The sequence below is a fragment of the Gorilla gorilla genome, chromosome 6 (assembly GCF_029281585.2).
Source record: "Gorilla gorilla gorilla isolate KB3781 chromosome 6, NHGRI_mGorGor1-v2.1_pri, whole genome shotgun sequence".
NCBI lineage: Eukaryota > Metazoa > Chordata > Mammalia > Primates > Hominidae > Gorilla > Gorilla gorilla.
Window position 1 is genome coordinate 126,446,735 of NC_073230.2, and position 18,214 is coordinate 126,464,948.

The 18,214-nt window shown below is 36.9% G+C and overlaps 1 protein-coding gene across 1 annotated transcript in view; it reads left to right on the forward strand.

The window, feature by feature from the left end:
* The first annotated feature begins 636 nt into the window (after window positions 1-636).
* Window positions 637-18,214, forward strand: part of CFTR (CF transmembrane conductance regulator) — a 184,252-nt gene continuing 166,674 nt past the window's right edge. Inside the window, exons 1-3 of the mRNA XM_063708070.1 lie at window positions 637-793; window positions 1,109-1,186; window positions 13,770-13,845. Of these exons, the coding sequence (XP_063564140.1) occupies window positions 637-793; window positions 1,109-1,186; window positions 13,770-13,845 (311 nt within the window). The remainder of the gene's footprint in view (window positions 794-1,108; window positions 1,187-13,769; window positions 13,846-18,214) is intronic.

Consider the following 18,214-nt stretch of genomic DNA (forward strand, 5'->3'; position numbering starts at 1 on the left):
TGTTTTGCCGACTGAGACTAGGAAATCTATAGGAGGGCGGGTTAGTTTACATTGTTCCTTGTCATTATCGCTAAAATACTCCAAAGCCTTCCTTAAAAATGCGCACTGGGCTAAAAAGGATAGACAAGGAACACATCCTGGGCCGGTAATTACGCAAAGCATTATCTCCCCTTACCTCCTTGCAGATTTTTTTTTCTCTTTCAGTACGTGTCCTAAGATTTCTGTGCCACCCTTGGAGTTCACTCACCTAAACCTGAAACTAATAAAGCTTGGTTCTTTTCTCCGACACGCAAAGGAAGCGCTAAGGTAAATGCATCAGACCCATACTGCCGTGGAACTTTTCGGCTCTCTAAGGCTGTATTTTGATATACGAAAGGCACATTTTCCTTCCCTTTTCAAAATGCACCTTGCAAACGTAACAGGAACCCAACTAGGATCATCGGGAAAAAGAGGAAGAGGAGGAAGGCAGGCTCCGGGGAAGCTGGTGGCAGCGGGTCCTGGGTTTGGCGGACCCTGACGCGAAGGAGGGTCTAGGAAGCTCTCCGGGGATCCGGTTCTCCCGCCGGTGGCTTCTTCTGTCCTCCAGCGTTGCCAACTGGACCTAAAGAGCGGCCGCGACTGTCGCCCACCTGCGGGATGGGCCTGGTGCTGGGCGGTAAGGAGACGGACCTGGAAGGAGCGCGCGCGAGGGAGGGAGGCTGGGAGTCAGAATCGGGAAAGGGAGGTGCGGGGCGGCGAGGGAGCGAAGGAGGAGAGGAGGAAGGAGCGGGCGGGGTGCTGGCGGGGGTGCGTAGTGGGTGGAGAAAGCCGCTAGAGCAAATTTGGGGCCGGACCAGGCAGCACTCGGCTTTTAACCTGGGCAGTGAAGGCGGGGGAAAGAGCAAAAGGAAGGGGTGGTGTGCGGAGTAGGGGTGGGTGGGGGGAATTGGAAGCAAATGACATCACAGCAGGTCAGAGAAAAAGGGTTGAGCGGCAGGCACCCAGAGTAGTAGGTCTTTGGCATTAGGAGCTTGAGCCCAGACGGCCCTAGCAGGGACCCCAGCGCCCGAGAGACCATGCAGAGGTCGCCTCTGGAAAAGGCCAGCGTTGTCTCCAAACTTTTTTTCAGGTGAGAGGGTGGCCAACCGAGCTTCGGAAAGACACGTGCCCACGAAAGAGGAGGGCGTGTGTATGGGCTGGGTTTGGGGTAAAGGAATAAGCAGTTTTAAAAAAGATGCGCTATCATTCATTGTTTTGAAAGAAAATGTGGGTATTGTAGAATAAAACAGAAAGCATTAAGAAGAGATGGAAGAATGAACTGAAGCTGATTGAATAGAGAGCCACATCTACTTGCAACTGAAAAGTTAGAATCTCAAGACTCAAGTACGCTACTATGCAGTTGTTTTATTTCATTTGTCTAAGAAACTAAAAATACTTGTTAATAAATACCTAAGTATGGTTTATTGGTTTTCCCCCTTCATGCGTTGGACACTTGATTGTCTTCTTGGCACATACAGGTGCCATGCCTGCATATAGTAAGTGCTCAGAAAACATTTCTTGACTGAATTCAGCCAACAAAAATTTTGGGGTAGGTAGAAAATATGTGCTTAAAGTAATTATTGTTATGAGACTGGATATATCTAGTATTTGTCACAAGTAAATGATTCTTTAAAAATTGAAAGCGAATTTGTTGAAATATTTATTTTGAAAAAAGTTACTTTACAAGCTATAAATTTTAAAAGCCATAGGAATAGATACCGAAGTTATATCCAACTGACATTTAATAAATTGTATTCATAGCCTAATGTGATGAGCCACAGAAGCTTGCAAACTTTAATGAGATTTTTAAAAATAGTGTCTAAGTTCGGAATCTTAGGCAAAGTGTTGTTAGATGTAGCACTTCATATTTGAAGTGTTCTTTGGATATTGCATCTACTTTGTTCCTGTTATTATACTGGTGTGAATGAATGAATAGGTACTGCTCTCTCGGGACATTACTTGACACATAATTACCCAATGAATAAGCATACTGAGGTATCAAAAAAGTCAAATATGTTATAAATAGCTCATATATGTGTGTAGGGAGGAAGGAATTTAGCTTTCACATCTCTCTTATGTTTAGTTCTCTGCATGTGCAGTTAATCCTGGAACTCCGGTGCTAAGGAGAGACTGTTGGCCCTTGAAGGAGAGCTCCTCCCTGTGGATGAGAGAGAAGGACTTTACTCTTTGGAATTATCTTTTTGTGTTGATGTTATCCACCTTTTGTTACTCCACCTATAAAATCGGCTTATCTATTGATCTGTTTTCCTACTCCTTATAAAGTCAAAATGTTAACTGGCATAAATTATAGACTTTTTTAGCAGAGAACTTTGAGGAACCTAAATGCCAATCAGTCTAAAAATGCAGTTTTCAGAAGAATGAATATTCCATGGATAGTTCTAAATACTAATGAACTTTAAAATAGCTTACTATTGATCTGTCAAAGTGGGTTTTTATATAATTTTCTTTTTACAAATCACCTGACACATTTAATATAGGTTAAAAAATGCTATCAGGCTGGTTTGCAAAGAAAATGTATTACAAAGGCTGCTAAGTGTGTTAAGAGCATACTCATTTCTGTTCTCCAAAATATTTCATAAGGTGCTTTAAGAATAGGTATGTTTTTAAAAGTTAAGTTCCTACTATTTATAGGAACTGACAATCACCTAAAATACCAATGATTACAAACTTCCTTCTGGCCTTCTGGACTGCAATTCTAAAAGTGTAAAAAACATATTTTCTGCATTAAGTTAGGCAGTATTGCTTAGTTTTCAAAAGTGGTAGGCTTTGGAGTCAGATTATTTTGATTCAGATCCTACATCTACTGTTTAGTAGCTCTGTTGCCTGAGGCAGGTCCCTTAACATCTCTGTGTGTGACTTGACCTTTAAAATTTGGAGACTGTCATAGGGGTTAATCCCTTGAGAAAATGAATGTGAAAAGTTAGCCTAATGTTAACTGCTCTTATTATGGATTACCATATTTTCACATTCATCACAGTACATGCACCTTGTTAATATAAGAGGCTCAATTCATCTTTGAGTGTAATTTTGTGACTCTCAATCTGGATATGCAATGAGTGGGCCTGTATGAGAATTTAATTTTTGAAAAATTGTGTTTCACATGGCCTTACCAGATATACAGGAAACATGTCACATGTTTCTGTTGTATGTTGTTAAATGCCTTAGAATTTAACTTTCTGAATAGGATCCCTTCAGTTTGAGAGTCATAAAAGAGTAAAATTATTATGGTATGAGTTATAGATTGTATTGAATATCTCTTTATATGTCTAGGTTTTGTCATGGGAAAACCAAAAAAGTTTGGAAAAAAATCTAAGTTATTTCTTACTTTCTTAATTTTGTGTGGATTTCACATCAAGTATAAAATTTGAAGAACATCTGAACTATCATAATCCATATATATATATATATATATAATAAACATAATCTAAGAGAATTTCACCATGAAAAATTCAGGTAGTTCATGACTATCACAGCAAACAAGTACATTAAATTGAAACTTTTATGAAAATGACATTTATGAAATAGGAAGCTATTTTTAAACTAGAAGTGATATATTAGCATATAATTTATAATTCATATACAAGTGGGATTGATTTATAAATGGTCACCAACAGAGATTGTGCTATTTAATTTGGGAAAATTTTTTAAATTTACATTTTCTCACAACTTTTAAGGTAGTTATTCAGTTTGTTCCTCTCTGTCTCTTCTCTCATGCCCTGAATTTTTCATATTTCGTTTAGTTTTAAGAGTGTGTATCAAACCGTGTGTCACATGACATAACTTGAATTTTCGTCATGATATCTGTGCTATGTCTAGGTCTATACTGAGGAATTGTGGGAACCCCACAGAATCCAAGTATACAGTGCCACTGATTTCTTACAAGGGATGTGGGGTCTCCTGTAAACTCTGCAGTTAGTCTCAAGTAAGACCAAAGAGTAAAATATTGTTAGGATCTAAGGTGGAAATTCAGCAAAGAATCACATAGTCTAAGTCTCGAGTTTAACAGTAAGATAATTTGAGACACTTTTGTAATTATTAGACACAAAGTAATGAGAGATTTTAAAACAAACAAATACACCTGAATTTATATATCAGAATAGGTATGGTGGTTCAAAATAGCTATCTAATAAAAACCACACTCGTATTCTAAACATTTGCCTTTGATCAAAATAATTTTGGGTCTCTTATTATGAAATTGCCTTTCTAAATAATACATAAATTTCTTCTCATAAGTATATATTAGCCACATTATTTTATAGTTATTGTTTTATATTCATAGCTTGCTATAGATTAAAAATTATATTACCCAGCCTGGTCTCTTGGACTTGCTTCCAAGTGACTTTTGACTGTATCACAAAATCAAATTCACTCTGAAAATATAAAGATTTTTCATCATAATTTCCTTTGTTAACAGTCAAGTGCTACCTAATTTTAGGTGTTTTCATTAAAAAAAAAATGCATTGCAAACTTTAAAGACAATTCTTTTGTTTGTTTGTTTTTAAAAGACAGAGTCTCACTCTGTTGCCTAGGCTAGAGTGCAGTGACACAATCATAACTCACTGCAACCTCCACCTCCTGGGCTCAAGTGAGCCTTCCATCTTGCCTCACGAGTAGCTGGGTCTTCAGGTGTACAGGTGTGTACCACTATGCTTGGCTAATTTTTTTTTTTTTAAGTTATATAGAGACAGTATCTTACTATGTTGCCCAGGCTGCTCTTGGAGCTCCTGGCCTCAAGTTATCCTCCCACTCAGTCTCCCAAAGTGCTGGGATTACAGGCGTAAGCCACCTCACCCTGTCAGCCTAAAGATAGTGCTTAATGAAGAGAAATATAAGTGCTTTGAGCAATGGAAGTATAATTAAAATTATACTATGAAAGATTTATAAAGATGACCATTTTGAATGGGACCACACTTATTTGGTTATATAAATTATGATACACTATTAAAAATTCATCATGATGATTTTGTATTTACATTTTATTTACATGTTTGCAATTTGTGAGGAAAACTAAAATTATGGCTAAGCCATAAATATTTTTGCAGTTTGTTGAGGGTGTTTGTAAAAGTGTTGCCAAAGAAGACCAGTTGGCCACCCAAACAAGGGTTTAGTCTAGGTCTGATCAATACATACGCATTATCTCAGGTTTGTCTATCAGAAAAACCTTAGGTTATCCAAATCAAAATAAAATAGATGCATAAAACAAAGGCCAATATGTGTTGAACAATTATATTGTGATATACAACTGCCAAGCATTCCCAATTACCATGAGTCCATTTAGTCAGTCCATGGGCAAATGCCATCAATGAGGACAGCCCAGGGTTTCCATATTCTCTCTTGGCTTTACATCCTATAGGAATTGGAGGGGCCCACCTCTGGGATAGGAGCCCTTCTGTCTTGAACAGTGTTGTCTGAACACTAACAAGTGTTGACTTTCTACACCAGTCCCTCAATAGTCTTTTCTATTTATCTTCCTTTTGCTGACCATGTTTTGTTATTACACAGTTGAGATTTTTCAACTGGGAATCTGTGTTAATTTTGTATTAATTTTGATTAGCTTAACTCTCAGAGTTCTAAAAGTACCTCCTGTATGTGATATATGACAAAAATTATAATTACATTTATTTATATATAAAATATCTTTGTATATATAAAATATCTTTGTATATATAATTATATAATTGTTTCTTTTAGTTAATTTTGCAAATTTTAAAAAGTTCTCCTTTGTTTTGAAGTTTATTCCTATAGTTTTTTATATGCTAGTTAAATTATTAATCACTTGATTCAAGTAATATTCTTATATACTTATAAGGAATAGTGTAGTTTTAATATTTAATTCCTTGCTAAAGAGAGAAGTGGAATCTATTTTTCTTAGCTACTTCATCAATATTTTTTTTTTTTTTTTTTTTTTTTTTTGAGACGGAGTCTCGCTCTGTCGCCCAGGCTGGAGTGCAGTGGTGCAATCTCGGCTCACTGCAAGCTCCGCCTCCCGGGTTCACGCCATTCTCCCGCCTCAGCCTCCCGAGTAACTGGGACTACAGGCGCCCGCCACTGCGCCCGGCTAATTTTTTGTATTTTTAGTAGAGATGGGGTTTCACCGTGGTCTCGATCTCCTGACCTCGTGATCCGCCCACCTCGGCCTCCCAAAGTGCTGGGATTACAGGCGTGAGCCACCGCGCCCGGCCTTCATCAATATTTTATGTTTGATGTGACAGTCAAAATATCCCTCAGAGCTAACTGTTACACTAGGGAAATCACGGTTTTCCAGTTTTCCATTTATGTTTTATGGGAGGGAGTGGAACTTAGTGTAATAATATTCAATACATAAATGTTAACACTTGTTTAAAGGTCCTTGAGTGAGTACTGCTATAAAATGCATTATTATTGCTACTGTCATTTCACAAGAGCCTATAATTTCAGTGTGATAGAGCTACAATATAAGTACAGTATTGCAAAACCATCAGGAAGAGTGTTAACTATTTAGCATGCAGTTATGTGTTGGTTGTCAAAACGTTAAAAACATCTCTGACTCAGCAGCAATTTTGGCAGTTTTGATCCTGATGCATCTGTGTAGGGCATCTTCCTGGAGAAAAACCTCTGAGATGCAATGAGGTCAAAAGGGGAAAACAGACTATGATAAAGGTCAAGTTGTTTGGAGATCTTGTAGAAAGATTAATTTACAAATATGTCAAGTGCATTATCATGGAGGAAAACATTGCTATTTCTATTGGTTCTCTTCAGAGCTCTAGAATCAATTTACCGCATAGTTGTTTCAGTGTGAAATTAGCATTACAAAGTGGCTTTACTGTAGGGCTTTGTGTCAGCAAAGAGCTTAGGCTTCTTTTAGCAAGAAGCTTGTAAAAATTTAATTTACTCTTAGATTGCTTGATGTAGAGAATTACATTCCTACAGAGCTCTGAAAAATCTTTTTTCAGAGTTTTTCACAGCTGTATTCAAGTTGCAAGGCTTGTCAACTTTGCTATTTTTCTGTGCAGCTCTGTTAACTTATTATTATCTTTTGACATAAATTATGATTTCAAATTGTAAAGCTCTGGATGTCAGGGCCTTTTCTAATTTGTTTAGTATGATATTCAGACCATTTCAAGACTCTTCCATGGAACAATTTAATAAAGATTTTTTTGTGATGTTAATGAGTTCATGGTGATCAACCCTAGAGACCTGTGTCTATTGTAGATTGGTGACATTCAACAGTCCTGCAGTGCTGGCATCATTTTGATAAAAAGGGGTCAAAGCAAGTGGGACTGTGGGCAGATTTTTAATACTTAGAACAATTATTCCATCGAAGTTTTCTTGTGTCCCTTCTGCCTTAGCCTTTGTAGGATAGCATGCTTGCTAATTTCTTGCTCATGGGGTAAGGAAATGAAGATTTTTGCTAGGTCCGTAGGATTATTAGGACTCTCAGGCCTGAAGCTATGCCTGGATATAGCCAGAAAACTCTCCCATAGCTTGCTCCAAGGAGCTGAGATACAGCAGTACTTCCTTTGTAGGTCATGATTCTGGGTAACTTGGAAGATGACCTCATTCATATTCTGTATTCTATGTGAGACGTTAAGAAGGTAGAGGTGGCCAAGAAGGAAATTGTTGCTGCCTTTATGGAACAAATTATCTGAAACCCAGCTTTCTCGAGGGCTTCATAGAAGTACTTAACTGGGGCACTTAACCCAGTCTAAGGCTGGTCAAGGAAGGCTTGCTGGGGGAAGTGTCTTTTGTATTCACACCTAAAGGAGGTTATTCAATTAGAATTATCCAAAGAGGGTAGGGATGGGCTAGGAAAAATTTAAACAGGTAGTGTGGAGGACTGACAGGATAAGTAAGCATGGCACCTTCAAAGTATCCTGAGAAGTTCCCTATGACGGGAACATAAAATGTGTGACAGAGATTTGTGGGAGATGGGTCTGGAAACTCTAGCAGCGGCCAGATCGTAAGGGGGCTTTGTAGGCTTTGTAGGCTTTGTTTGGGCTTTATCATACTGGAAGTGAAAAGCCATGGCTTTTAAACAGGAGAGGGACATAATCAGTTCATATACTGTTGCAGTTCTGTAAAAGAAAAGATGAGCTGAAAGAGTGGCCATGGTGGAGGTGGGTGGGGTGGGGGGGAGGGGGCGGGGAGAGAGAGAGATTTGAAAGACATTTAGGAGGTAAAATCAACTGGTTTGGTAATCAATTAGTAGTTGAAGGTGAAGGAAAGAGAAGAGTTAAGGATAACATCTATATTTGTTGATTTGGATAATAGAGGGGACAGTGGTGCTGCTTATTGAATGAGAAAATTTAATCGGAGAAGAAGGCATGGAGTAGGAGTGCAGACCTATGTGACTCTACTCCTCTCAAAACCAGAAACGGAAATGATGTATATGGCTCAGGGTTAGGTAATATGGTTATTTGAAAATGTATTAAAGTGATTTAGAGCTTGGTCTTAGGTAAGAGATATAAGATGTCTGAGGTGACAGTTTTATAAATATGTAGAGTGCCCACTTGTTTGGCCTTATTGTGGCATAGTGTGACCTGAGAGTGTTAGGAAGAAGCAGCTGAGTTCTAGGGACAGTACTGGTTAAATTCTACTTAGAAATTATACTTAGAACTCTCCTATATAACCCTCCTATATAAGCTGCTAACTGATGTCTGAACCTCCTGATAACTTCACTCCTTTAGGCAGTGCTTTTCACATCATGGGACACAACATATGAGAGATCATAGAAATTCAATGTGGTATGAAAATCTGCTCGGGACTTCAGATATTGTCTCCAGTGATTGAATAAAAATAGGAGCTCACCTACTATGATGAGGTTTCTGTGTGTGTTAAAAGAAGGTTTTCATTACTTTTGAAAAGGTTATGTATCCTTGTTTTATGTTAAAGCTTTGAGCTTTGTTAAATATGCAGAGTTCTCTTTCTTAGCATGGCCTACAGAGGTGCAACTACCTCCTACCTGACTTCACATCTACTCCCAAATGCCTAGTGAAGGCTTAATAATTTCAAAAAGGGACTCTAGAGTTTCATTTGGTACCAGTCAGACAAATATGTGAAAATTAAGCATAATAGGCAGAATCCCAGGGGTACTGACAGCTGTGTTAAGAGGTGATTCAAGGGCCAAACCTTAGAGTCCAGCATTGGTTATGGGTGTGACAAGAAAATGAAGCCTATGTTGGCTGGGATTAGCAACCACAGTTCTAGAGGAAGCAAGGTGGAGAAACTATATAGGGGGCTCCCTTTGTACGTTTTATTTATTTTAAACATCTCTATAAACTCTAGAAATTAAAACAACAATACCAACACAAAAGCATCACTTTTTCGACCAAAGACCATTGCTATACTTTTTTGTGTAAAGGGCTAGATAGTAAATATTTTCAACTTTGTGGGCCACATAAGTCTCTGCAATAGACAATATGCAAACAAATGAGCATGGCTGTGTTTCAATTAAACTTTATTATGAACATTAAAATTTGAATTTCATATAACTTTTACATGTTGCAAAATATTCTTTATTTAAATTCTATTGCAATATGCTTTAAAAGATACAGTTTTTAGTCTTTCTTAGTTTAAAATAAAATCTAGAAAAAATTTTAAGTCTTTTATAACTTTTTTTCGGTAACTGAATAATTTTAAAAGTAAGTGAAACATTTAGACATGCAAAATGGACTTTTCAGAAGAAGAAAATGGTAGCTTAACAGTTATTAGATTATTGTCCAGAATAATTTTTGACTTATAAGCCTCTGTTGACCATTTCATTGCCTCTTTTTTTGGAATATGCATCTTTTAATGTGTCCTTCAAGGCAAAGGCTCTATCTTATCTATCTTGTGTCTTGCATTTTCCCAGGGCAATGTTTTTCACAATTTTTTTAAAAAACAATACTGTAATCAATTTTCAAATAAAATTTTCCATGGGACCGTAGTGTATACAAATAGCAGTGACAATAAAAGATAATAACTCTCCCATAAATACAAAGAAACAGTTAACCTAGTGCTCTAAAGTAAAGGCTACAGTGATTTTGTATAACATTTATATGTAGTTTTCTTGATCCTACATGCTTGTGTTTTTCACAGTGTTATGTTTCTGAAATCGAGATGCCTTTTATAATTGATGTCAAAAGAAACTTGTCAGCCACCAGGCCCAGGAATAAGTTGTAATATGGGAACTTAGCAATACATAAAGGTATATATACTCCTGTGACCTCAGCTGAATTATTTGCATTGGTTGCATCCCACAAGGTTGACTCTTAAATAAATTTAGTTTGTTGCTTGAAATTTCTTGAGATAAATTACTTTGTGATCTAGTTTTGAAAAAAAAACAGGTAATATTTAGTCTGAAGTTTGTCTGACATACTAAGCAATGTAATTAAAGTAGAAGTCGCCTAAGCTCAGCACTTTATTATGCCTTGAAATTATACTGCCTGTCCTACAGGTGAAGGTGTTATGAATGCAGTTTGTCACTGTAACTCTATTCATAGCTCTGAAAGGCTGAGAGTGACTCAGAAGAATATTTTTGCTCTGAATATGAAGAACGCTTAGACTGAAACTTTAATTACGATGCTGAAGAAGAAAGTGGTGGGTGATTGCATGAATAAGTATGTAATATTGTTAATTTCTAAAAACTGTGTATAGTTAATGTAGTGCTTCTTTTTGGAAAGGCTATTGTTAAATTGATGGTAAATTCTATAACCAATATCACCTTAAAGCAAGTACGCATGATAAAGTATTATAAAACCATGATAATATCATATGTGGCTTATTATTATTCCCTGAGTGTTGTACAACTCTGTTATGCTGTGATGAAACCTCATGCAAACAGGTATGTCAAAGATATGATGGGCTGTTAACTGAGCTTGGCCCACATATGGTGTAGTGACATGCTCACTAATACAGTGCAGAGATAACCAATAACAGATCATAACAGGTTTAAATATGTGCAAGGAGATGTCAGCAGAAGCTTTCCTACATAGTGAATACTAAACAAGCCTGACAGCCCAGGATCATGTTCGGATCAATCTAGTGTGCTAAAATTAACATATAGTCCTACATTTGAGAATGTGTGATTTTCTTGGTTCCTATCTATAAAATAATATTTTAAAATACATACATTTCAAATCAGAAGTTGGTGAATTCACTGAAATATTTCTAGAGAACACTAGGTATTGGGGCTCACAGTGTGAAAACCACTGACTTAATTCTTCCCCCATCTTGGTTGTTCCTGATCTTCCCTTGTGTCCCTCGTTCCAGCCATTTGTATCCTTAGAAAATGATCTCATATTCTACTTCATCTTTATCTTCATTGTCAACTGTCAGGTAGCAGTATATGATGGAAGAAGCATGTACTTTGGAATCAGACAGACCTGGCTGGAATCCTAACTCTGTCACTTATTAACAATGTGATCTTAGGCAATTTACTTAATCTCTCTGAACCTCAGCTACTCTCATCAGTACAATGAGTTATCCTTATCTTTACATGGCACAGTATTATTATGATATCAAAAATTCATTGAGTATTTACTCTGCATATTAGTCAAGGTTCTCCAGAGAAGTAGAACCAATGATACACACACACACACACACACACACACACACACACACACACACACACACACACACAATTTATTATAAGGAATTGACTTACATGATTATGATGGCTAACAAGTCCAAAATCTGCAGTATGGGTCAGCTGGCAGGAAACCCAGGAGAGTCAATGTTCCAGTTTGAGTCCGAAGGCAGTCTGTTGGGGAATTTCATCCTTCTCTGGGAGGCCAGCCTTTTTGTTCTATACAGGCCTTCAACTGATTGGATGAAGTTCACCTTTATTAGAGAGGGCAATCTGCTTTACCCAAAGTTTACTGATTTAAATGTTAATCTCATCCAAAAACACCCACCCAGTTGACACATAAAATTAACCATCACTCTCTGTAAGCACTTTCTATGCATTAAGTGATAGCAAATAATGCCAGACATGGGGTGTCTTTAATAAATGGTAAGCACTGTTATCAGCAACAACAGGATTATTATAATTAGCACCTTTTCATCTTTCTGTCTGGGCTCTGAGAAAGTACCTCTCTTCTCTAAATTTATCCCTCCTTTCCTATGAATTAGACCCAGTGCTTTCTCTGAATTATGAAGGTCACACTCCTACAAATGCCCCTTCCCAATTCCACATCTGTCGGCTTTCTTTGCCATTGACTTTTATCTCTAGCTTTTAAATTTACAGGCATATGTCAGTTAACAATGGGAATGCGTTCTGGGTAATATGTCCTTAGGCAATTTTATCGTTGTGAGAATACTATAGAGTATACCTACACAAGCCTAGATGTTGTATAGCCTACTACACACCTAGGCAATATGACATAGTCTTTTGCTTCTAGGCTACAAACCTGTATGGCTTGTAACTATACTGAATACTGCAGGCAGTTGTAACACAGTGGTATTTGCATATCGGAACATGTCTAAACACAGAAAAGGTGCACTAAAAATACTATGTAGTGATCTCATGGGACCACCATTGTATATGCAGTCTGCTGTAGACTGAAATGTCATGCAGTGCATGACTGTATCTTAAATACTCAAAGTATCACCTTTGTTTGTTTGTCCCCTTGTGTGCATCATCCTAACGTGGAATTTCTCTGTTGATTAGGGCCAGCGTATTAGTTTGCTAGGGCTACCATAACAAAATACCATAAATTTGGTCGCTTAAATAACAGGAATTTGTTATCTTATGGTTTTGAAGACTAGAAGTACAAGATCAAGGTGTTGGCAGGTTTTTCTTCTAAGGGCCATGAGGAAGAGTCTATTCCATGCCTTTCCGCTACCTTCTGGTGGTTTGCTAGAAATCCTTGGCATTCTTTGACTTACAGAGGCATCACCCTGATCTCTGTTTTCATCTTCACGTGGCATTCTCCCTGTGTGCCTGTCTCTGTGTCCAAACTTCTTTACTATTAATATAAGGATACCAGTCATATTGGATTAGGGTCTACTTTAGTGACCTCATTGGAATGTTATTACCTCTGTAAAGATCCTATCTCTAAATAAGGTCACATCCTTAGGTACCGGGGGTTAGGACTCAAACATACCTTTTTTTGGGGAAACACAATTCAACCTATAACAATCGATAACAGTCTTTAGGAGCAGAATGCGATATGGAAGTAATTTGAGGCCATAAAGTATATACATGTAGGGAGTTAATCTATGAAACCTTTTGAAAGCCATATATATCTCATGTATAGTGGTCCATAAATAGCATGGAGACATTGCAGAGGATGTTAAGTGATATGATACAGGAACAATCCAAGAGGGTCATAAGAAAAAGGACCTTTTGCTCTTGAGAGGACTGAAGAATGACTTTCCATTTATGAAATTTTGGTACATGTCCACTAAAAATAGGATGAAGGCCAAACTTAGGAAGAATATTTTGATAATGGAGAAGGTTGCATATAAAAACATTTTATTGAGGACAATTAAATAATGTTGGCTGGAAGTTTTAGGATGATCATCTTTAGGACTCAGAAAAAGAGAAGAAACATTATTAAAGAATGGTCCCTGAACAAGTATAGGCACCCTCACATTTGCATTGCATTTACTGTAGAATTGAAAAATGTTTTGACCTTTTTTTTTTGGCTTTTAATATATTTGACCAAGAGTAACAGCTAAGCAACACCTATTTGCAATCAGTGTCCTCATGTGGGCTCTAAACATATCATGTTTGTGTAATTAATTGATTGACACATTAATTTGTTCAGTTTCTGCTCTGTTCCAGGCACTGAACAACATGATGGAGATAAAAGATAAATATTACACCTGCCTTGTCCTCAAGAAGTTAGTCTTCTGAGGGAAAGAAATTAGCAAACAAATTGTAATGTCAGTTATGTGCCATGTTCCATGCTGGGCACAGAGGATACAGTAGTTTAAAAAAAACACAAGATCTATAAGGTGTTTCTTCTTGTGGACCTTACAGTCTAGGGTGCTTGGAAACATGGGGGATTGGCAGACAAGTAAATACACATTTTGTGGTAAAGGCTCAGGTAGAAGAAGTACAGGATAGAATAGAGCACACCATGGGGAATTAATCTAGACTTCAGAGAGGCTCACACATACATAATTTATGTATGACTATTTCAATGCATTTGAGGTTTCTTGGAAATAGAGGTTAGGTTTTATTTTAAGGAAGTTACCATTTTTTTTCAGTGTGATGTGGTTGAACCAAAGAATGCCATGCCCAGTGATGGTAATAGGATAATCTTTTTAAAAATTAAGAGCCACCTAATAAATCAATAGTTTCATTCAGCAGGAGCTCCTGCAGAGTTCAAAAAGAAGAGAATCTGGCACAGCGTTTCCTTTAAAGTTCATTTTCCTAGAGTGTGAATGGAAGCAAGAGATTATAACATTTTGAGGTCAAAAAAATTCTGAAATGCCTATAAAAATTATTTTCTCCAAATTATCATCATTTGTGCTTTTAATGACCTGATTGCAAAGATGGACATTTTGAATTCTTAAATTGCTTATTAGGATTGGTTAATGAATCAATTATCTATTACTGTATGTTTTGCTATTGGAAAAAGTAGCAACTTAAGTGTTTTGCAGACCTTTACTTAGGTATATGTTGCTTTTATGAAAAAAAAATGTAAATATTAAGTAAAAGGGATTTAAAGCAAGGCTTTTGAGGTAGAGTCTTATTAATTCCTTGGTAAACCTTGAGCCAATTGTTGTCTATGTTCTCTGCCTCTGTCTTGCTCCTTCCTTCTGGGATTCACTGTGGGAATGGGGGATTGTTAATCTGGGGATGCTGTCCAATCCTGCCTCTCTCAAGCTTTGCTATTGATCTCCCTCCCAGTGATAATAAAGCTTGAAGAAAATGAAAGTAGCGTTAGTATTGGTCCTCAAACTCAAGAACAGATTGAAACTTAAATCTTGAGTCATACAATTGTGTCTACATACTGCTCCCCAAAAAGAGAAGTAAAAAAGATGCTAACTTTCCCTTTTAATTTGCAGTACGTAGCAATTTGTTTTCTTGAGGGTTAAGTAATAACAGTGGAAGAAAAAAGGGTTAAAATGCCACCAAGAACCCAATTCCATGTTTAGTTTGAAAGTGGGAAATCAGCTGCCACTGGGAAGTCTGAATCCAATGCCATGATGTTCTTTGAATCCTTCTGAGAAATAATCATGCGTAGCCATAACATCCCTGTATAACAGAGCAGAGAACATAAACAAATGAAGGTGAAGGGAAGATTAAGACAGAAGAGAAAAATTCCAGAATTGACTGATCATTTTTATCTGTTTAGATGATTTCAGGCAGAATCCTAGAGACCAACTTTATCACAACTGAATTTTAAAAATCATCAGCTTTGTCATTGTGATGCAGCATCAGTTTCAGTATTATCCTTGGAGTATTAATTCTTAATCATCTTCATCTTAGAACATTTTTGAGGTCACTTCTAGTCTCTATTTCACCAGTGAAGAAACAAAAATCCCCAAACTATATCAGGTAGAATTATACAGTATTTTTTTTTTAATTTTGGGGAAAGTCGATTCAAGGCAGTAACTTGCAAGCTAGTGTTAGAAAGGATTTAATAAATAGTGGTTTTTCTGTACACATAGTGAGAGGTCATTGCATCATTTGGTTGTTGAAAGTCATAAGGAAGTCTAGCATGCGCTTTGCCTGTAGTGGTTCATGCCAGGCAGATTCCTGACTCTATAACCCAGAGCTTATCAGAGGATTTATGTCCCCAAAGGGAAATGTCACCTCCATCTTTCAATAAACACTTTAGCAAAGAAAAATCAAGTACTTTAATTCCAAATCTTGAGTTAATTCCAGAATAACAACGATGGCTCGGAAAAATATGGGTATTTCTGTTAAAGGACAGAGAAACCTAGTAGAGAGTGTTTACTTTGGGTCCTAGTGATGGTATCTGAACAAGCTAGGTGAACAAAGAGCCTCAATAAGGGATTTTGAGGTCTAGAAAAAGAGAGGAAATACCAAATAAATGGAATAATTATAAAATAAATGCCAGCAAAGTTAAATCAATATATCATGTGGGAGATATCCTTATATCACTCATGTGATTTCTATTTTGTTCCTATATTAGGCCAAAGAGAGGTGGAACTTGTTTTCCTTTTTCCCTCTCAGCTACGAATGGACATACTTAAAACTGTTTCTCTGCTTCTGTTCTCTAAAATGTGATTGTCTAACAGTAACCGTGATGATGTTTTGACAGTTGCACAAGTTTCTTTCTTTAAGCTTTAAAAATGCCAGCCAGTAACCCAGTGGCATTTCTACTATAAAATCTTAAGGCCAATCCATTTCCCCTCTTCCTTATTTTCTTGGTTTCAAATATATTTTTATTGCCAATGGAAATAAAAATCCTAAATTAGAGAGCAATGGCATCCCTTGTCTTGTGAATAAAGAGCTCCTAAATGTGAACTTATACAGGATGCAGCAATTTATAGGGTAGTTAATCATTCTTCTTTCTAGCCAGTTGTTCCAGCTACAGTTTTGTGGCTCTTGTTAGTGGCTTCATTCCCAGATAGAATAAAAATCAAACCAAAATCCTGGAAAGGCACTCTGAGGATGCTTCTCTAAAGTAGATGGGCATCAACTATAAATCACAATGCTTTGTTTCCTCTTTTATGTTTCAAGATGGGTGGGATTTTTTTTTTTTGTAGCATTACTTATTATTGCCTCTCAAGTGCTTGAGTCTTTGAAATCCAAGTCATGTGAGTGAATTAGATACAGCTGTTAGAAGTGACCGTTCAATGCCAATGGTACACATTCCTTGGTTTCTTTACGATACTGTTGCTCTTACAACTTTTATCTGAAGTCATAAATTCATAGTTGTCCCAGAAGTTAAGTTCCTTGCTTCTAGAGGACAGAAAACAAACAATTTACACAACTCATGGTGCATGTCACCAGTCCTTAGATCTCATGAAATATGCATGAAATCTTAAATCACTTGCTGTAGCCACCCAACCATTAACATATTTGAAAGACTTTAGTGTATCAAAGTCACTATAATGAAAATTTTGATTTCACCAGTTCTAGGAGTGAAAAATCAAATGTTTAGTAAAACTTTCTAAAATTAACACTGACAGTTGATTTCTGTATGCTGTTGTTCTTAATAATAGCTTTATTGAGATATAATTCATATTCAAAACAACTTACCCATTTAAAGCATACAATCCAATGATTTTTTAGTATCTTTAAAGAGTTGCCTATCACCATAACCAATTTTAGAACACTTTCATCACTGTAAAAAGAAACTCCATTCCTATTAGCAGTCATTCCTTATTCCAAATCCCCCTGCTCGCCCTAGACAACTACAAATGTACTTTCCATCTCTATAGATTTGCCTGTTCGGGAAATTTTATGTAAATAGAACAAAGTGTTCTTTTGTGACTGGCTTATTTCACTTAGCATTTTTTTTCAAAGATTCATCCCTGTTGTAGCGTGTATCAGTGCATCATTCTTTTTTATTTTTTTAGAGACAGGGCCTTGCTCTGTTGCCCAGGTTGGAATGTGCAGTGGCATGATCATGGGTCACTATAGCTTTGAAGTCATAGGCGAAAGTGGTCCTCCCACCTCAGTCTCCCGAGTAGCTGAGACTACAGGCTTGCACCACATGACTGTCTAATTTATAATTTTCTTTAGAGACAGGGTCTTGTTATGTTGTCTAGGCTGCTCTCAAACTCCAGGGCTCAAGTGGTCCTCCTCCCACAGCATCCTAAACTGCTGGGATTATAGGTGTGAGCCAGAGCACCTGGCTTGCATCATTCTTTTTATTGTTGAATAATATTCCACTTGTAAGAATATGTATTTTATTTATCCTTTCTCCAGTTAATAGATATTTCAATTGTTCCTAATTCTTGTCTATTATAAATAATGGTGCTATGAACATTTGTATACAAGTTTTTGTGCAGACATCCATTTTCCTTTCTTTTGGGCATATACCTACGAGTGTAATGGATGGGCCATATAGTAACTTTATGTTTAATATTTTGAGGATTTTTCAAACTGTTTTCCAAAGTGGCTGCATCATTTTAAATTCCTTCCACCATTGTGTGAGTGTTTCAATTTCTCCATATATTTGCAACACTTACTATTATCTACTCTTAAAAATTACAGCCATCCTACTGGGCATGAAGTGGTATTTCATTGTGAGTTTTTTTTTCTTTTTCTTTTTTTCTTTTTTTG